Below are 21,712 nucleotides of genomic sequence, written 5' to 3' on the forward strand. Positions count from 1 at the left end.
AAAGAGGACGGGAGGCAGGCCTACCTGCCCACATGATTTGTATCATATCTGAATATTTGCCTTGCACATTCAGGAGCTGTGATTTTTTGTACTAAGGACTCATAAGGCCGACTGATTCACAGATTGAAAACAATATAGGACAACCGAAAAAGATGTCGTGTGTATAATAAGTCGTCTTACTTATGGGAGAATTGTACTGAATCTGCAAAACCTTTTTCATTTTATCAAAATTATTTTGATCATAACTCCGTCTATGTATACACGCGTTAAAGGTACACAGTCACCTGTAATCTAAATATGCCCGTATGTGGTCAAAGGGGCGTTCCTTGGTATTCAAAATGCCCATGTGAGGGCGCTGTTTTTAAAAAGCGGCCACCCGCTTAAAATCTGTGATTGATTAGATTTTCTCTTTCTATGGTAACTGTGGCAAAATTGGAACACGTGACAGTATACCTTTAAGGTAATATGCACCTTGAAAGTGAAAGACTTAAACTTTTGCTCAAACTTTCCTCAGTGAAACTTTCAACCATTCTCTTACCAAAGCAAGAATAAAAATCAGGGGTCACCGTGCAAACTTTGGTACTAGAGAGACAAATAACTTGTGATTTCTCGATATTTGAAATCCAAAATGGCCGCCATCCCTGTGTTAACTCTATGGCAAAAAATAAAATTTTCGATTTTTGAAAAACTAAGACCATAAAAACTTTTCTTTCTCCGAGAGCTTCAAAATGAGCCCCCCCCCCCCACAAGTGGTAGGTCAGAAGAAAATTGATAAAATTTGAAGGCCTGATTTCTGTCCCCGAGTTGCGTTCTACCTTAAGGCATAGACTTTTTTAAAGTCTATGCTCAGTTCGCAAACGAATGTGACAAGTTGAACGGCGCGCGTCTAACGAACTGTGCATGAGTAGTTATCGTGAACGTACGCTTCAAGCCACAAATTTCCAGTATCAGCTTCTAAACTCGTACATTGCAAATAGGATATACAAACCTGTAAAAGCGTGGACAGATCGGAATACAGAGGTAATAGGCGGATCATCAACAATTTGTCGCAGTGCTTCCTCTTTTGCGCAAACAAATCGGTGTAATTATTGTACTGCACTAGCCAGTTCGGCAACTATATATCACCGTACGATAAACGCTATAATTGCATTTTGGTCAATGGTGATCGTCACGAGTTAATTGATCGTCACGAGTTACTATACCTCTGATCATAAAGTCCTTTTCGCGCACGCGCACATTCTCTCTCTCTCTCTCTCTCTCTCTCTCTCTCTCTCTCTCTCTCTCTCTCTCTCTCTCTCTCTCTGCGCTCATCGGTTTCATCGTCAAAGTACACTCTGTTAAACGCAAACATTTCTATGAAAATCAGTGACGTTATTAAACAGAAAGAGAACAACAATATCGACGATTTTGCACCGTTATTTGGACAAACATTTCGTACCTGAAACTGTACGGTCCTTGGTTCAGTTCAGAGTTTGGCACTAATACAGGAGAAAATGGTTGGGAACGGAAATTGTGTTTTCTCAGTTTTCTAGAGTGCTAATGGGGTCTCACATTCGGCAAACATAGGGCCAAAGTCCCTGAAGCTACTGTAGACATGGATACAAAATTAAGTATTTCCTGACTGTATGAAATTATCTCACTAAGGTCATCCTAGGGACCTGTAAACCAAATATTAAAACTGTCTGACCAGCGGTTTTGAAAAAACAAGCGACTCAACAGTTGACAGAGCTCTGCTGTGTTATGTAGAGAACAACCTTTTGTGACACATGTATTGATGAAGGTGGATATCTTTGACAGCTCATTTCAGGATGGCCTTATCAAAAATGGGAAAAAAATTCCGTAAAAATACAGATTTGCATATTTCATCACAATTTTAACAAATCTAAGTTGGGTTATCCCTGGGGACCTGTATACCAAATAACAAAGCTGTCTGACCAGTGGTTATGAAGAAGAAGATTTTTTAACAAAATGCCTTTTGGTGCTAATTTGCATTCTCAAAATCATATATTTTATCCACACAACAAATATCAAATAAGTACGTAGTGCAGTTCTCAAGATATTTGAGTGGACGGACACCTCACAAACGGACATACATTAAGAAGTTCAAGGTCATCAAAAGCATCATGTAACACTTTCATTGCACTGTTTACACAGATTGCATAATTGCTATAAATAGCACGAGGAATCTTACAGCCCAGCTTTACCATAAAAACCCTATCACGTTGACCACTCTTTTAATTGACCACTCTATTTTTTTCCTCAAAAAGTAATTTTATTTTATCCTTGCCAAGTCAACCGTAAATGGAAATTAGAACTTTCTCTATCTCTATTTATTTGACCACCCTATCACGACAAACTATTTTGAACAATTTCTTTTAGATAACATACAGGGCACAATAAATGGCGGTTCAGAATATGTCACAAAGTTGGGATTCAGGAAAGTTGCTTTTACATGTTTTAATCCTCCAAGATGGTAAGCATTTCACTATGAACTGTCAAAAAAAGTTGAACTTTCTGATAATTCTACACTAAAATTATTTTGGCTTTGGTGATTTCCTAATTAATTCAATTATTTAAAATCATATTAATTATTTTTCAGGGTGAATTGATAGGGTTTATACAGTACAAGAATTACATACAATGTAAGTCAAATTTCGATCAAAAATCACAAAAAAAAATCCTTAACAAGTCATTGACAATGACATAGTCCCCACTTTTAATAGGCGTATTAGTCTTGATGGGGCAGGGAAATGTGGTCATTAAGAAGTATCACTGGAGTGTATATGTTGAGATCTATGGGCACATAGGTCTATGTCGTTGTTTCCAATTTGAAACACATGAGGCATTTCTAAGTTATGGTTCTAAATCGGGAAAAAAGATCAGACCTCTAGCTGTATTGGCCAGCCAAGAAATACATATGCGCATAATAATGAGGTACAAGATGTGACATCTTAAGGTCTAATATCCTATCAGAATTGGAGGGTATAGAACTTGTGGTTACTGAGTTATGCATATATATGTATAATCAAGGTCAAAGGTCATAAGGTCATGTGACATTTTGAAAAAAAATTGTATTGCTAATTAATCCCTATATGCCAAAAATCAGACCTCTGCTGTATTCGCTTGCCCAGAATTAGATGTGTGCATAATTAATGAGGTAAAGCGTGTGTTGTCATAAGGTCTCCCACCCTACTTAATATAAAGGACATAGCACTTGTGGTTACGTATTTATGGACATAAACGTATATTTCAGGTCAAAGGTCATCGAGGTCACATGACATTTGGTCAAAACATTTCTATGCTATAGTTATCCCTATATACCAAAAATCAGACATCCAGCTCTATGGGCTTGCTGAGAGTTAGATATACGCATAATTAATGAGGTACAGTATGAAGCATCATAAGGTTTCCCATCATACCATATATGAAGGGTGTACCACTTGTGGTTACTGAGTTATGGACAAATATGTATATTTGAGGTCAAAGGTCACCGAGGTCACGTGATATTTTGTCAAAAAAATTGTATTGCTAAGTTATCCCTATATACCAAAAATCAGACCTCTTGCTCTATTGGCTCGCTCAAAATTAGATATGCGCATAATTAATGAGGTACAATATGTGGCGTCATAAGCTGTCCCATCATACCATATATGAAGGGTATACTTGTGGTTACGGAGTTATGGACAAATATATATATTTGAGGTCAAAGGTCACCAAGGTCACGTGACATTTTGTCAAAATATCTGAGATATCTGTGTGAACGGATGGACTCACGGACGGACATGACCCAATCTATAAGCCCCCTGGACTTCATCCGTGGGGACTAAAAACTGTGTCACTGCATCCTTTTTGCAATATGAATACGATGAGAAACTAATTTTTTATTTTTCTTGGCCTTATACATGGGAGTCTATGGACTGCCTTATACATGGGAGTCTATGGACTGCCTTATACATGGGAGTCTATGGAGACTGCCTTATACATGGGAGTCTATGGAGGTGAAAACTAAAAAGTCCTCTAACACGGCAAAATTTGATCGCATTGTGAAACAAATCGACGTGCATCTGTATGGGGTAGGGTACTATCCTTGTGCAAAGTTTGAAAGAAATTGACCTGGGCATGTCTGAGATATCTGCGTGAACGGACGGACGCACGCACGCACGGACATGACCAAACCTATAAGTCCCCCCGGACGGTGTCCGTTGGGACTAAAAATACAGATTTGCATATTTCATCACGATTTGAACAAATCTAAGTTGGGTTGTCCCTAGGGACCTGTATACCAAATAACAAAGCTGTCTGACCAGCAGTTATGAAGAAGAAGATTTTTTACCAAAAACGCCTTTTTTTGGCATTAATTTGCCTATTTTCAACAATATCAAAAATTAAAAAAAACAGTTTCTCAAAATCATATTTTTCATCAACACAACAAATATCAAATCAGTAAGTACTGCGGTTGTCAAGATATTTGAGTGGACGGACGCCTCACAAACGGACATACATACATACATACATACATACATACATACATACATACATACATACATACATACATACATACATACATACATACATACATACATACATACATACATACATACATACAGACTGACGACGGACGCCGGACGGATACCCATCCCAATAGCTTCTATAGACTATAGTCTATAGTAGCTAAAAAACCGCAGATCTTGTTTCAGCATTGAAAAGCTAAAGGCAAAGATTTTATTGTCTTCCCAATTTGTGTGTAACCAGGCTTCCAAAGCTTGTGTGTCAATCATATTGTCTGAGTCTTCGATGCAAATCTTGTTCATGGGAACAATACTGTACATGTTTTATAAAGCAAATGCATCGTATATCACAGTCGTAGCTATGCAATATTGAAATTTTGTGTTTCACAGCGGTGAAATTCAAAGAGACACGGTGTCGTGCAAGTGTCAGTTGCGTGTGGAGAGTTCAAAAGTCTCCGAATCGCCGACAACGAGGAAATCTAAACAGGTTTCGTGAAGAATCACGCTCGAATTTCGGTTGGCACGATTAGTATTGACGATTACCGGGATGACAAATGCGATTGTCAGTACTGAACGGAGTAAAGGTGAACTATTCTAAGGCAGTTGAATATACCTTTTAACTGCGAAGCCGGAAACTGCGGGGATAACTATGACATTTACAAATGGTTTGTCTCGTGTATCTTGGTCAGAAACGAATATGACTCTGCGTTCATCTGCTAAATGTCTATTGTAGGAACCAATCCACAATTTGATTCCGTATGGTGGCCAAGCATTCTCACGCGCCACACCTCGATTGTGGAATAAATTAAACTTCCCCTTGAACTTGGGCAAAAGCTCTCAGCCACTAGCTTCAGACGGAATCGTAAAACTTACTTATTTACTGAAGCGTTTGCGTCATAACTGTCTAGCACCTCAGAACTATAGATACATGGGATACCGGCGATCGATTTGGAGTATGTTATTAAAAAGAAATGACATACGTGGCTGATATCACAAAGAGAAGGAGAATGGGAACAGAGGACGGAATTATATTCTCAATGACTATTTGCCCGATAATTGTAAATTGAAACCATGTACATACACATGAAATTACACAGATTCAACTCAGACCTATATTCGACATCAAGAAAGTTCAGAATAGGCATTATTTGTTAATTCTGAATTCTTACATCATTATTTTTTATGAAATGGAAGACTCCGGCAAATATGTTATGCCTTTCTGGCTCAAACTCCCCGGCGGGTATGGATTTGATTGGGTATGGTACCCTATGGCCAGTTTCTCTGAAATGAAATGGTTAGGTTTAAGCTCGAGGTCATATGTCAACGACAAAACACAGAGATCTATTGAGAGCGTGAATTTTTTAAATAGTAAAGACACATTGATTGGGCGTTTTTCCACTTCGATATTCTGCCGACAATTACTGTCAACAACATTACGGCCGCCGTAAACTCTGCTCATTTCTGTAGGGAAAGTATACAGGGATAGGAAACCTGGCTAATTCAGGGCTGCGTGGTTTTCTCACTTTGGCGGACAGCCGACGACGTAAAACTTTGAACATTGTCCATGCGTACACCCTCTTTTAAGTAAACGACCGGGCAACGTTTACCTTCAATCTCTGTGTGTCATTTGGTAATTGCATTAACATCGCTGCCAGACTCCTTTTAAAACGAAAGTCGATGATTTGAGTAATTTTGTAAGGTATCACACCTAAAGAATCACAATAGATTTGCCAACCAAAAATATTAAATCAAGCCTTGAATGAAACAAAAAAACAAAATTTTGTAAATGTCAAAAGAGAAGAAACCCTACTATTGCTAGAATGTAAGCAATTATCACAAAGTTTAGAATGCAGAATGATTTTGCCCTTTAATTTTTATAGGATGATAACGCTGCGCCGGTAGGCCTTTTAAATGTCAACATCAATACCCAATTTTCCCAAAACATAATGCATATAGCTCGCGACTCGAAACTGAGAGACTTGCATATTTGCTCAAATTTTACGTACGGAAACTTCAACTCGTTCCATTTCGAGATAAAGTTTAAAAATCAGGGGCCACGTGGCAAGATCAGGTACTTGAGAAACAAATAACCCAATATTTACCGACGCCTGAAATTCAAAATGGCCGTCCTGCCCGTGTTAACTCTATGGGAAAATTTCAATTTTCACAAAAATATACCCCGTCGGAAATTTTATTTACTCAATAAGCTTCAAAGTCAGCGCCCACAAGAGGGAGACCGAAAGAATATTTTAAAAGTTTGAGATTCTGATTATCAGTTCCTGATGTGAATTCTAGTAATGTGTCGGTGTAGTTTGGCGTGACTTTCGTTGTCATGGATACATTCGGTATAAAGTATTTTGTCAACTTACAAAAGTGCAGTTTTGGGTTTAACTTTTTGTGTGTCTTTCCAGTATTTTTTTCATGTTTCTAAAGTATCCATGTAGTTTCTATATCCACTGCCTAGATCATGTCGGCACATTCAAATTGCCGACACTTGAACCCTGCCTGTATGCCTAATCCGTGTAGTGACTGATGTTATTGTTAACAACATAATTTTGGTCCGGACTAGAATTCGTATGTCAACAATATTGCATTTCGTACAAATACAATGTGTTGCCATTACTGATACTTTATTGAAAGGGAGTAGAATAAGAAATGTTTTTATAAAACAAAAATAGTAAAGTGTGCGATGCTATTAATTTATTCTGAGTCAAACGTACTGGTACACTGTGAATACGATGAGTCTGTCCGGCTCAAAACATTGATGCCTCGAGGTGACCATGCGTCTACGCTGAATAGTAAATTAGGAGAATACAAAAACGTGACAAAAACGCGATTAGCCTTCCATGGGTGTAAGAGGTCAAGAGAAATAGATAAATGAATATTCTACTGATGTTGTATTTAATGTTTGGTCATTATGACAATTGTCTTCGGGCAGAGTCCCTCCATGTGATGCAGAGACTATGCTCTGGGCAATCAGTTTGCTTCCGATTAGAGTCTTACACTTCAAATGAATGAAACCATACAGGGACGGACGTCGCTAATACAAAAATGTCTAGTGCACGGTAAGATTTTGTAGATTCTAGGTCTTCCTGGAACTAATGGATTTTGAGGCTTGTTTTCCTGCCTGTTTTGTTTTATTCTTGATGGAAAGTGACGTTGTCGAATGCATGCAGCAAGCATACCAATCATTCAATTATCATTATCTTATCTTCTGGACAATGATGATAAAAATACTGCAATTTACAAACTGAAGTCTAAAAAGTAGTTGTCATACTTGGCACTCAGTGTAAAGGTTGGCCTCGCTTAGGTGTGCATGCGGGATGTTTGCTGATTTGCCAGAAGAAAACATGGCTGAACATCAAGTTAGTTCGAACCCCGAAATTGAAAGACTTATATGTAAACTTTTGCTCAAACTTCCGTGAGAGAACCTTTTTAAGCGACCGCCTTTCAAAATCAAGAATTTAAAATCAGGGTCAACTTGCAAAATTTGATTCAAGAGAAAGAAATTATACAATATTTACCGACATTTGAAATTCAAAATGGCCACTAACCAAGTACATATATGTATCGGAAAAAATTAAAATTTTTCGATTTTCACAGCCAGTGAAAACTTTATTTACTCCATGAACTTCAAAATAAGTCCCGTATGTAGTAGACAAAAAACTGTAAAAACAATTTGAGAGTTAGAATCTGTCCCTGAGACGCCTCCTACCTTAAAGGGATACAGTCCTTGGAACTGCGCCTGTGCAAGTTTCTTGTTTACAAACAATGTATTTCGTGCACCATATCTAGATGTACCTCATCATCATAGCTGCAACATTTTGATTATACGGTGTAGATTATGACAGACATGTTTTAACTTTCATAGATCACCATCGTACCTTGGATACAGTGTTTACATTGGTCATATGGGTCCCATGGGACCGACAGGACTTTTGCGCGTAGTTCCCACGACTGTATCCCTTTAAATGGGGGGGGGGGGGGAGATGGTTGTTTGATGGTTATTCTCGGTCTTGTAGTAAGTACAATAGTGCCTCCCCTCCCCCTTTTCCTCAAACCTGACTCACTGCCATTGGCCGACAGGGACACCGTTCGAACCTTTCTCAGATTGTTTCACAACTTCAGCAAACATAATGTCTTCAGTAACGTAAAACCCCCATCCATACTCTCACCTCAAAATTCAAAGTGTTACACACTGATGCTGGTCCTAGTCACCATTACAAGTGAGCAGTTCTCATTCAATTGCTTCAGGCCAAAGTTCAAGAGTGGTTTCAACACAATTGTAGAATTTCAAAAAATGAATTTGGTCATTTTATGTAGTATCCTATTCCCTCTAATTATACTTTTTGAAATTCTGCAACAATGTGAGACAGCTTTCACAGACTTCTGCCTGAATTTATGCATTGTTCAAACCTGTCTACTACATGTGGGGCCTGAACCTAACACTGGTGCTCTGTCAAAACACCGTACATGGCACATGTAAAGGAATGTTCATTCATCTACTGTAAGGACATCTGTATTACACTTCAATGAAAGTTACATGGTTTTTTCTGGTTTGCAATCATGAGACTTGCACACATATTTAGACCTTGCAAACAGCCAAACATATTCAAAAACAAATCATCATTGATGACACAGTCCCACTTGTTAATGGGTACTTTGATTACATGTCCTCAGAGAGGATAGAGTCCTCTTCATTAATTAGGTCTGTGATAAAAATACTTTGATACAGATGGCGCTCAATGGCAAGAGTTCCATGGTGATGAAAACATAAAACCAATGTAGGCCACCATCCTAAAGTTCATAAAATGAGCCAACTAGGAATTAATCAACAGGATGTTGCAAAACATTTTGCATACAATCCTAACACTTAACAGATTATCACTGGAACCATATTTCATAAAGTTTGATGCAGTATTTACAACAACTATGAGATCAACATCTGTATCAAGTTTCATCACATTTGACGTTGTATTCATTTGTGGCTATATCACCCTTATTAGGAAAGTTCATTACTTACGCAATTACAAATTAATTAAAATGACACTGATAAATGTCTTTTTCAATGTTAAAGCAATGTGGGCTTAACATCTTACAAAGTTTCATGAATTTGATGCAGTATTTCTTGACATATCAGCCTACTTACGAAACTTCAATAATTGACATGTTACTGCTACATGACGTGAAACAAATTGATGAGCATATGTATGAAATCGGTCAATGTCCTTGTACCAACTTTGAATGATACAGGTGGAAATATGTCTGAGTTATGGCTCTGTACATTAGAAAATTGTAACAAAATCACTGCCATGCAGTGATATTTGATCTTACTGTTTAAAAAATCAACACGTATATGTATGACATAAGTCAATGTACATGTACCAACTTTGAATAAGATCAGTTGAGACTTGCCAGAGTTATGGCTCTCGACATGAAACAACCATAACAAAATTGCTACCATGTGGCCATATTGGACCATCTCGTGAAACCAATCGACATACATATGTATAAATAAGTCAATGTCCTTGTACCAACTTTGAATAAATTTGCTTGACATACATGTCTGAGTTATGGTTCCGAACATGAAAAAATCGGAAAAAATGCCACACGGCGGCCATATTGGATCGTATCACAAAACAAATCAATGTGCATATGTATGACATAGGTCAATGTCCTTGTACTAAGTTTGAATAAAATCAGTGAATAAAATCAGTTGAGACGTGCCCAAGTTTTGGCTAAGGACACGAAAAAATTGTAACAAAATGGCTGCCATGCAGCCATATTGGATCATATCATGAAACAAATTGACGTACATATGTATGACATAAGTCAATGTCCTTGTACCAACTTTGAATAAAATCGGTTGAGATATGCCTGAGTATTATGGCTCTGTACATGAAAAAATCGTAACAAAATGGCCGCACGGCAGCCATATTGGATCGTATCACATAACAAATTGACATGGATATGTATGACATTAGTCAATCTCCTTGTACCAACTTTGAATAAAATCGGTTAAAACATGTCTGAGTTATGGCTCTGTACATGAAAAAATTGTAATAAAATGGCCGCCTGGCGGCCATATTGGATCGTATCACAAAACAAATCGACGTGCATATCTATGAAATTGGTCAATGTCCTTGTACCAACGTTGAATAAAATCGGTTGAAACATGTCTGAGTTATGGCTCTGTACATGAAAAAATCGTAGCAAAATGGCCGCATGGCAGCCATATTGGATCGTATCACAAAACAAATTGACGTGCATATCTATGACATTGGTCAATGTCCTTGTACCAATTTTGAATAAAATCGGTTGAAACGTGTCTGAGTACTGGCTCTGTACATGAAAAATAATAATATCAAAGTGAGACTTGAGTGGACACCGTGGGTCATCAGTATGTATTAGGGAGATGGTGCAGTGGCAAAGAATGTGAAATTTTCAGAAGAGTTACTTTCAGAATGTGCTTAGGAATACAATTCAGAATAACATTCAGACACTCACTATGTGAGATAATATTCTGTATATTCCAGAAGAGTCCTTTCAGAATGTGCTTTGGAATACAATTCAGAATAATATTCAGACACTCACTATGTGAGATAATATTCTGTATATTCTAGAAGTAACAAGTCATTGACAATGACATAGTCCCCACTTGTAATAGGAGTATTAGTCTTGATGGGGCAGGGAAATGAGGTCATTAAGAAGTATCACTGGAGTGTATATGTTCAGATCTATGGACACATAGGTCTATGTCATTGTTCCCATTTTGAAACAAGAGGCATGTCTAAGTTATGGTTCTAAATCGGGAAAAAAGATCAGACCTCTAGCTGTATTGGCCTGCCAAGAAATACATATGTGCATAATAAATGAGGTACAAGATGTGACATCTTAAGGTCTACTATCCTATCAAATTGAAGCGTAAAGAACTTGTGGTTACTGAGTTATGCATAATATGCATATTCAAGGTCAAAGGTCATCAAGGTCACGTGACATTTTGAAAAAAAAACCATTGTATTGCTAATTAATCCATATATGCCAAAATTCAGACCTCTAGCTCTATTGGCTTGCCCACAATTATATATGGGCATAATTAACGAGGTAAAGCATGTGTTGTCATAAGGTCTCCCATCCTACTAAATATAAAGGACATAGCACTTGTGGTTACTTATTTATTGACATAATCGTGTATTTTAGGTAAAAGGTTATCGAGGTCACATGACATTTTGTCAAAAAATTTCTATCCTATAGTCTGTCCCTATATACTAAAAATCATACATTTACCTCTATTGGCTTGCTCAAATTAGATATGCACATAATTAATGAGGTACAATATGTGGCGTCATAAGGTGTCCCATCATACCAAATATGAAGGGTGTAGCACTTGTGGTTCCTGAGTTATGGACAAATATGTATATTTGAGGTCAAAGGTCATTGAGGTCACGTGACATTTTTTCAAAAAAATTGTATTGCTAAGTTATCCCTATATACCAAAAATCAGACCTCTAGCTCTATTGGCTCGCTCAAAATTAGATATGTGCATAATTAATGAGGTACAATATGTGGCGTCATAAGGTGTCCCATCATACCAAATATGAAGGGTGTAGCACTTGTGGTTACTGAGTTTTGGACAAATATGTATATTTGAGGTCAAAGGTCATCGAGGTCACGTGACATTTTGTCAAAATAATTGTATTGCTAAGTTATCCCTATATACCAAAAATCAGACCTCTAGCTCTATTGGCTTGCTCAAAATTAGATATGCACATAATTAATGAGGTACAATATGTGGCATCATAGGGTGTCCCATCATACCATATATGAAAGGTTTAGCACTTGTGGTTACCGAGTTATGGACAAATATGTATATTTGAGGTCAAAGGTCACGTGACATTTTGTCAAAGCGTCTGAGATATCTGCGTGAACGGATGGACTCACATGGATGGACTGACGGACTGACATGACCCAATCTATGAGCCCCCTGGACTTTATCTGTGGGGACTAAAAACTGTGTCACTGCATCCTTTTTGCAATATGAATACGATGAGAAACTAAATTTTTATTTTTCTTGGCCTTATACATGGGAGTCTATGGACTGCCTTATACATGGGAGTCTATGGACTGCCTTATACATGGAGTCTATGGACTGCCTTATACATGGGAGTCTATGGACTGCTTATACATCAGTCCGGGTCGCTCCAAAATTGGAGACTCATTATGATAATGTATTCCGGCATTCAGCCAATCATCGACCAGATTACATCATTAATAAAGTACAGGTCACGCTGGGTCACAAATTACCCACCAAGTGTGATCGGCAGTTTTGGGCCGCTTATTAAGCCCCTGTCTTGTGAATTTCGACGAATTTCGACAGTCAACATAATCCACATGTTCTGCAGAAGGTCATGTCCAACAAGGAGTCCGATTAGTGAACAAATATTCGAAATATTGACGATTCATTTCTACCCCCAGTTTATCGATTTCGCTCAAGTACCGAGAATCATTTTGTGGATGTTCGTCATCTCTATTAGAAATACTGTTATAAAGGTTATTTGTGTAGGTACGCGTATAACATTTTGCAAGAAAGAAGAGCAATGTCAGAGCTTTAAAACGATACCTGTTTTGTAGTTGTCAAACGCAGACTAAAAATGGTACGCGATTTTGAAAATGTGTTGACAGAGTGGCCACACAACTGTTCCCCATACGGTAGAATTTGTATCGCTGCCATCTCCGATACAAATGGGGTATTCTGAACGATCTGTGTAGGTACACGATTTATATTTCGCAGGACTTCAAGCCAGAGTCTAGGAATCACAGCGATATATGGGGTTTGGTTGTCTTAGCCAGAATAAAACTGGTACGCGATTTTGAAATTGTGTTTTGACAGAGTGGCCACACAACTGTTCGACATTATGACAGAATACGGCGCGGGAGTTCGACACAGTATGGCGTACGTAACGAAGGACGCATGTGGAGGTTGCCAGGAAATACAATTTTTACTGATGGCGCGCTGGCCGCTGATTGGCTAATGAGAGGGGGAAAATATTATGGTATAGCGTCTCCAATTTTGGAAGTGACCCGGACTGATCTATAAGCCCCTGGATTTATCGTGGGACTAAAAACTGTGTCACTGCATCCTTTTTGCAATATGAATACGATGAGAAACTAAATTTTTAATTTTCTTGGCCTTATACATGGGAGTCTATGGAGAGCTGCCTTATACATGGGAGTCTATGGAGGTGTAAACTAAAAGTCCTCTAACACGACCAAATTTGATCACATTGTGAAACAAATTGACGTGCATCTGTATGAGGTAGAGTACTATCCTTTTACCAAGTTTGAACGAAATCGCTCCAGGCGTCTCTGAGATATCTGCGTGAACGAAAAAAGTCATAAAATATGCAAATGAGCAATTAATTAATAAGCCACAACCCACCAAAATCTAATCAGATCTAAGTCTCATCATGATAATACCAAATACCAAATTGCATGACATTGGACCTAAGGGTTCTTAAGTTATGAGTGGAACAAAATCTGTCTACGGACGGACGGACGGACGGACAGACGGACAGACGGACGCACGGACGACGGAACAGACGGACACACACACAGACATTGTGGCGACATAGGACACCTTTGTGCTTCGCACCACGGTGTCCAAAAATGGCCGCCTGGCGGCCATATTGCATTTTATCACAAAACAATCTACATGCTCACTGTATGACATGAAAGTAATCCTTGTACCAAGTTTGAATGAAATAGCTCCTTGCATCGCTGAGATATCTGCGTGAACGGACGGACAGACGCACACACGCACAGACATGACCAACCTATAAGTCCCCCCGCACGAGACCGCTAACAAAACAACACAATATTCATTGATTATGGGCCCGACCAAAGCAATAAATTGGACAAAAATGAATCGTTGTATACAATAGTATTTTGTCACTTTATTTTACTCGGAAAATAGTCAAAGATTATAAACAATCTCTATCAAAGTGCAAAGAAGAAATGACTTGTGTTTCAATTCAAAGATAAAGTGTATTACAGATCTAACAACCAACTCCTTACAACTGTTCCTGATATTTGCTCAACATACCAATTGCATATTATAAAACTCTGTGTATTTATGAGCATTTGGATTATTAAATTCTTATGAGTGTCATATCAATATCTTGAAGATAGGTTCTTGCTATCTCCATGGTTATAGCTAGCAGAAATATTAAAACATGTAATGAGCATAGAAATGACTTGATGTCATTAAAATATAAACAATGTCATGTTTACTGAACTATAAACTGTCATAAAACAGTTTCAAGAAAACTAAAGTTAAGGACAGGAATTCAAAGTTGAGGTAAATGTGACCATGGCCATGTTCTTCCCACACACTGAGGTCTCTAGAATGCTAGACGCTATGTTTAAACCTTTCACCACAGTGGTTTTGCCCAGATCCATTGTCATTAGTGCTGAGTGTGGATCAGTCTACGAGGAATCGGGAGTGAACAGGTTGAGCATCCTGCTTTACAGAATACATCAATGGTCACAAATATTAGCTTTGTCATTACAGAGAGTCAGTTTAAATTGTGACTTACTAGAGCTGGCCTAAAAACAAAGCAAAAAAAAAGTCACTTTTCTTCATGACCAAAAACACAACAAACTTCACATATCATACATTGAAACTACTGCAAACAGCTACCAAAACACAAATCTTCAAATTCTTCACCCAGTGAACACAGATAATGAATGGATTGTGTATTTGAAAGTTACTGTCCTGTCCAAACTTTTTACAACAGACAGTTTGCGCCCCCTTACAAGAAATTTTCAGATTGAAGACACAACAATCAGGCTTTCCTGTGAAAATTCCTTTTCTGGAAACTAGTCGCCAAGAAATTTGTTTGTTCCCATTTGTTCCATCAACCAAACTTAACCTAAATGCATGTCACAAATTCATCTACCCTCTGAGCAAATTCACTGAGCCACCAATTCACTAGTGCTATCCTTCCACTGAATGTCGTACATGGTGCAAGATCTGAGGTACACGAATATTCCAAATTGATACGGAATCATTAGCATAAAATTTTAATACCAAAACAATGCTCATTAATATAATTTGCATAAATGAATACTGATTCACCTAACATCTTCTACTGGCAGCGATATCATATATATGTTACATGTACTGATGAAGGACTGACCCTCGGAAATTTCTAGAACTTTTTATATTCAGTTAAGATACTCAACACTGACAATGGCTATGCCTTCACTGAACAATTTTACAAATTAAAGTAATCGAGGGGGTCCATTTGTTTCAAAAAGGATATGGGAAGGCCCCCTAGGGAAACTCCATTGTTTTCATTATGCAGAGTGGGACCCAGCGTTCTTCAGGTGTGTAAAGTCTTGTGAGGAAGAGGATGCACTGATGCATATTACAGATTATGGTATGTGATTCATGTTTTATATCTGTTGGAATATGAGTACCATGTTCCACATCATCATGAGAACAATTACAATTCATTGCAACGTTAAGTTAAAAACTATGAAATTATAGTCTGCTTCACCAAAAGGAAGAGTTCACTGGAATAATTATGTCCTGGGGAGATCCCAAACTTTTGCAATTCATCAATGGCAGGGTTAGATGAGGAAGATTATTTTATCGGACACCATGACTTGGTTAGCATCTTGCATTTTTTGTAAAGCTGCGTTTATTTCTCCCTCCGTGAACTTGGCATCCTTGTGTTCTTTATTGACCTCTGACCTGACATGGTCCATTGAGAGTGACTGGGCATGCTCAGCAGAAAAGACCTTCTGAAGTGACGACTTGAAGTCTTTGAACCTGTGGGGCACGAAATACACATTTGAATGAATAATGAGATGTTTCAAGACAAGGAATCAATTGAAATAATGTCATTAGCAAATCTCTTTGCAGAAAACATCAATATTTATACACTAATCTGGTCAATGTGGACAAGAACGCACTATGAAAAAACATCTTTTAATTCTATATGATTTTGATTATAATGACAAACAGCAAATCTAAAAGATAAAAGGAATGCTCTGATGACAGTATGTACAATGTGATCAAAAGTCTAAGCTTAATTTCAATCTACTCTATCAAATTTGAAAAGAGATGTATGCCAAAGAACAAACACATGTGTTCAATTCAACTGCTAAAATACTCTGCTCAGCTGAAGAACATTGCTGTTATGTTTTACAGCAGCACTGCATTTTAACCTTTTTACATCCATGGTTTGGCCCAAAACTGTTGTTATCAATGGTGACTGTGGACCTGTCTACAGCAAATAGGGATGAATGGGGTGACTTCATTGTCAAAGTTTACCTTTCTTCCGTAATCTCGCCTTCTGTTTCACCATCAACTTGAGAGGGCGTCCTTGGTCTGGGCGACAGAACAACTGAGAAATAAAAAGTAAAATATGATAAATCTCGACAAAAGGCAGCATTAGTTGATGTAATTAATTAGCATTATCATTTATTTCTGACACAATGAGATAATAAAGATGAAACACTACTGAGAAAGAAAAGTTATATTGTAGGAAATATCTAGTGAAACTATAAAGATTAGTAGATGTAGATACAAACATAGTGCGTCAAAAAATATGAGTACTTCAAACTGTAACTAAACTGAAAATAATACCATAGGGTTGTACCATACTTCTTGTACTTTCACATGTGAGAAATGTGTGTGTACCCCCTTCAATAAGTTAAACCTGGAATGTGAGTGGACCACAGTACATACAAACCCACGTGCACAAACATGCATGGAAATACGTGTATTTCCTTACACGTATGTACACATGTAGGTTTGTTTGTACCATCATCATGTAATCTCTTGGGTGTACTGAGTCTGTAGAACACCAAGCCTCCTTTTCATTCCGGAGTAGAACTATTAAGAACTATGACAAAGAATACAAACTTAAATGCCTCACCTTCTGCATCTTCTTCATCAAAGCTGTCAAAGTCATAGGGGTCATGACCTTCCTCTCCTTCCTTCCTGTGAGGGCGCTTTCGTTTGCCTTCACCATCCTTCCTTCTTGTCTGAAAAGCAATTACAGATGAAGTCACGCAATTCATTTTGATACAAAAGGAATCTTTCAAGTAAAAGAAGACTAATTGGGCACATGTTTGTACCGCTGTCACAGGGTATTGCCTATTATGTTGGTTTAGAGTTATCAGCAATTTTAATTAACATCAAAATGGCATGCACGCTTGAGAGAAATGAGGGTGCTATTCTGTCAGACTTACGGAAAGCACCCTCAGCGCCCTCCAGTTGCATGGTATACTAAATTTTACTACAAGTAATCTGTGTTTTCATTATTATCAATAGATCATGAACACTGATTTTGCAGAATCTGTGAAAGCTAACAAAACCAATCTGTGAATAAAACTTGGTAGTAAAACCTCTGAGTACATTTTGAGTTAAAGATGAAATTTCCTGCACATACACAAGTCTCTCACATACAGAGACATATAGACGGTCGACAATCTCACCCTTGTGACAATTTCAAACAACTTGAATAAAATGTTCTCGCAAAATCCGTTTGACAGAAATAAAACTTACAGCAGTTACAGAGTACTTGCATTGAGTGAAATTCACATCTATGAAGCTGATAAGTGATAGGTTATCACTGAAAGGTCAAAATTCATCAAAAGAGAACCTCTTGGGCACTAACCTTTTCCTCTTTTTCTGGCTTGGTTGCTCATCACCGTCTTCTTTTTCTTCTGCATCACTTTCTTCTTCATCACCACTTTCATCACCATGACGACGTTTCTTCTCTTTCTCCAGGACCTGGTACACAAAGAGGTAAATCAGCATTTCTGGAATCTCATTGTCATTGACTATGTCAAGGTGTAAGAATGACCTTGACTTTTGTGCAAAAACTGCTATCTGTGCCATATTTATCTTATTAGTACACTCAGATTATTATCCTCTTTGTGATACAAATAAGTGCTTGTCTTGGGGGTTTTACACTTGTGAGTTAAGTCCGGAGTTGACACCGGAATAAATTTAAACCTGTGTCAGTTGGACGTGTGAACAGACAACACCGAACTAACAAAGAACTAAATTAATTCGGTGTCAGAGGGCTGGTCCAGGTTCGGTGCTCCGTACTAAACAATGGCCTATTTACACGTGTGACCAGAACACCGAACTAAACGCCGAACTATATCCTGTCTTCGGTTCGGTCATTACCACAATGGACGGTGTTCAAGTAAGAAGCTCTCGCGATCGCGGCAACAATTGGTCACAGGAAGAGATCAGGCTACTAATTTCAATCTGGAGAGACGAAAACGTCATCCGTATGATGGACGGCACGTCGAGGGATCGGCAAGTGTATGAAGACGTCGCTGCCAAGGCCAGGGAGAAGGGACTCGAGAGGACAGCGGAACAATGCCACAAAAAAATCAAACGGTTGCGAGCTCAGTTCAAGTCCGTGTCCGACAACAACCGTCGTGGTGGCAGAGCTAGAAAAACGATGCCATTTTACGATGTTGTTGTAGTAAAGGAAAGCAACTGGTAGTAAAGGGAAAGCAACTCCACACATCGTTCATATTTGGGTTGTTTGCGTTTTGTGTATGATATTGTGTATAATATAAGTGTATATCATGTTTGGCTGTTTTATGTAAAATGTTGCTTAGCCATGGCGAGACGTACCCGTAATCTACGTGTCTTGTGTTAATCCGCACTGGAGCGGAGAGACTACTGTGACACTACGATCCTTTGGCGCTACGTTTCGAAAACAGAGTTTTCTTCATCAGTCGCTTAAAATTCATTTTTGATTGGTGAGACGTGTTGAATGGTTGATTGTTTTTATTTGGTAATATGTTGTTCCATTTACGTTTGGTAGGGAAGCTATTTGATCTTGTTGTGTTTGTGTGGGTTCGTGTGAACCTGAGTTTGAGGTATTATAGTTTTTGTGAAGTCTGGCGCTTATAAGTGTGTCGCCTATATTTCTGTTCCTTCTATATGCGATTATTGGTTGGTTTTGGAAAATTTTTTTTAGTGTTTCGTCTTTTTCAAGTTCACTTCAGTTTTATGTCATGGCTTGCTTGATTTTTCTCGTGTCGAAGTACGGGCTATACGTTGTTATGAAGACTACTGTATTGTTGGTGGCGTTATTTCTTTCTTTTTGTTGTTCAAGCAGTCTTTTCCTGCTTTTATGATCTGTCTGTCTGATGATGCGTTCTATTTCATTTTTTTTATATTGTCGGTCTTGTAATTTTTCACTAAATTTTTTTCACTAAATTGTGTGACTTTCTGTGTAACATCGGTTTCGTTGTTACGTGTTCTGATGTATCGTAATGTTTCACCTTTGATCAGACCTTTGAATGTTGCTGCCGGATGGCATGAGTTTCTTTGTAAGAACTGGAAAGTATCTGTTGGTTTTGTGTGTGTCTTGATGTCGAGAATATTCTCTTTGTTGTATCGACGACCTTTGTAGATAGTCAGGTCTAAATATGTGATTTCTTGAGAGGAGCTTTCAAACGAAAATTTGAAAGTAGGATGCATTTTGTTGATGTTTGATATGAATTCATTGAGTTCGTGTTGTGTTCCGATGAAAAAAAACATCGTCCCTGAACCTCAGTCAGGTCGGTATTTGTTGTTTGCATTTCAGTATTATTCTCATTTCTGTCTCGTGAAATGTAATATCTGCTATTTCTGGCGAACAACCCCATCGAGATTATTTCCGTATAAGAGCATCCCCATATTTGCCGGTAGAATTCATCGTTGAATTCAAATGTGTTGTTTATTAAGATTATTTCTAGCAGAGCTATCATGTATTTCGTTGGTGGTTACTTGATTATGTAATTGTTTGATGATCTTTCCTGATTTAATGCTCTGCCGACTGATTCAATTGCCTCATTATGTGGTGTATTCGTGTACATGGAAATTACATCCAGTGTTACTAGTGTAGCATTGGCCGGAACTTTGACTGTCTCAATTTTCCGTATAAGAGTCTGATCTTAACATGAAATAGATACCGACATCAGACGGGGCGAGGCCAACAATATTCTCTCCTAGTAAATTTCCTCGCCGAAGGCGTCTCAATTGGTTGACAGAACACAAAAAGAGCGTAGACAGCAGCTGCATGATGTGTGGGTCCGCCATTGCAAGCAAGCGATTGTTCTCTAGCCCAGATATCGCTGAGGGCGCTTGACCCGAACTAAATTCATACCTTGTGTATGACGTGTAAACGTGAGATCGCTTAGATCGCTGATAAGGAATATTTACAGAACGACTAATCAGATTCCCTCAGGTTTAAAAAAATACACGTGTAAACCCACCTTCTAAGGGTGCCTTTAATGGTGAATAAATACAACATACCCCCTAACATAGTGTTTAATCATACTACAGTATATGAGCCCATTATTCTTCAGTCTGGCTCCCTCATTCCTACATTGACTTTGCAAGAAATATAAAATTTTGCCAATTTGTCCATTGCTAGTGGATATTTAGGTAGACTGCACCAAGTTATTTGATGTGTTTTGTTATAAGAAGACACCATTAATTTCACATTTGTATTTCTTATTTCATTCATAAACACATATCCTGGGCAGAAATGAAGGGTTTACTGCATTACAGTTGAACACAAAGCATTGGTAATTTTGTCTGGTAAGAAGGAACATTAACACTCCACAAAAAGTAATTTGCCAAAAGTCTCACTGTAAACTGTAAGAACTTCAGGATAAATGGGTCTTCTTGAATATTAATGTCCTCTCAGAATCAGTGGATGAAGTACATTTTATTCAAAAATCACAAGAACCTGAAAGTACTCACCTTTTTGAAGATTGCAAACTGTACAAGTTCGACTGCAGCCTCTGAGTCTTGAAGTTCAATGTTTTTGGACATTCTGGCTTTGGCATGGGCCGTAGCTAGACGGATCATTGTTTCCAAGGAACGGGCCGTCACAGGTTGCGTCTACAAATCATGAAATTCAATTACAAATGTGAAATTTTGTACAAAAACCCCAGAAATTTTATGCTCTTTGCAGTTTCAAAGTCAACTATATATTGTATTATATAACTTTATAACCTGCTAGCCTATTACATGATGATTTTTTAGCACACACAGTGGGCAGGTAAGTAGGGTTGAATATTTGAGACGATTGTCATCAGTTAGAACTTGAACCTGAAAACTTCCTCAGTGGCTCTGCTTCCATGTCAAATGCAAAATAGGCTGACAAAAG

At 38.1% G+C, this 21,712-nt stretch overlaps 1 protein-coding gene across 1 annotated transcript in view; it reads right to left on the reverse strand.

The window, feature by feature from the left end:
- Window positions 1-14,436: 14,436 nt before the first annotated feature.
- The window catches only part of LOC139115613 (zygotic DNA replication licensing factor mcm3-like), a 34,537-nt gene continuing 27,261 nt past the window's right edge, over window positions 14,437-21,712 (reverse strand). Inside the window, exons 15-19 of the mRNA XM_070677872.1 lie at window positions 21,304-21,444; window positions 18,200-18,315; window positions 17,456-17,559; window positions 16,849-16,921; window positions 14,437-16,344 (exon numbers count right to left, since the gene is read on the reverse strand). Coding sequence (XP_070533973.1) covers window positions 16,143-16,344; window positions 16,849-16,921; window positions 17,456-17,559; window positions 18,200-18,315; window positions 21,304-21,444 — 636 coding nt within the window. The 3' untranslated portion in view covers window positions 14,437-16,142. The remainder of the gene's footprint in view (window positions 16,345-16,848; window positions 16,922-17,455; window positions 17,560-18,199; window positions 18,316-21,303; window positions 21,445-21,712) is intronic.

The sequence above is a fragment of the Ptychodera flava genome, chromosome 17 (genome assembly GCF_041260155.1).
Source record: "Ptychodera flava strain L36383 chromosome 17, AS_Pfla_20210202, whole genome shotgun sequence".
Taxonomy (NCBI): domain Eukaryota; kingdom Metazoa; phylum Hemichordata; class Enteropneusta; family Ptychoderidae; genus Ptychodera; species Ptychodera flava.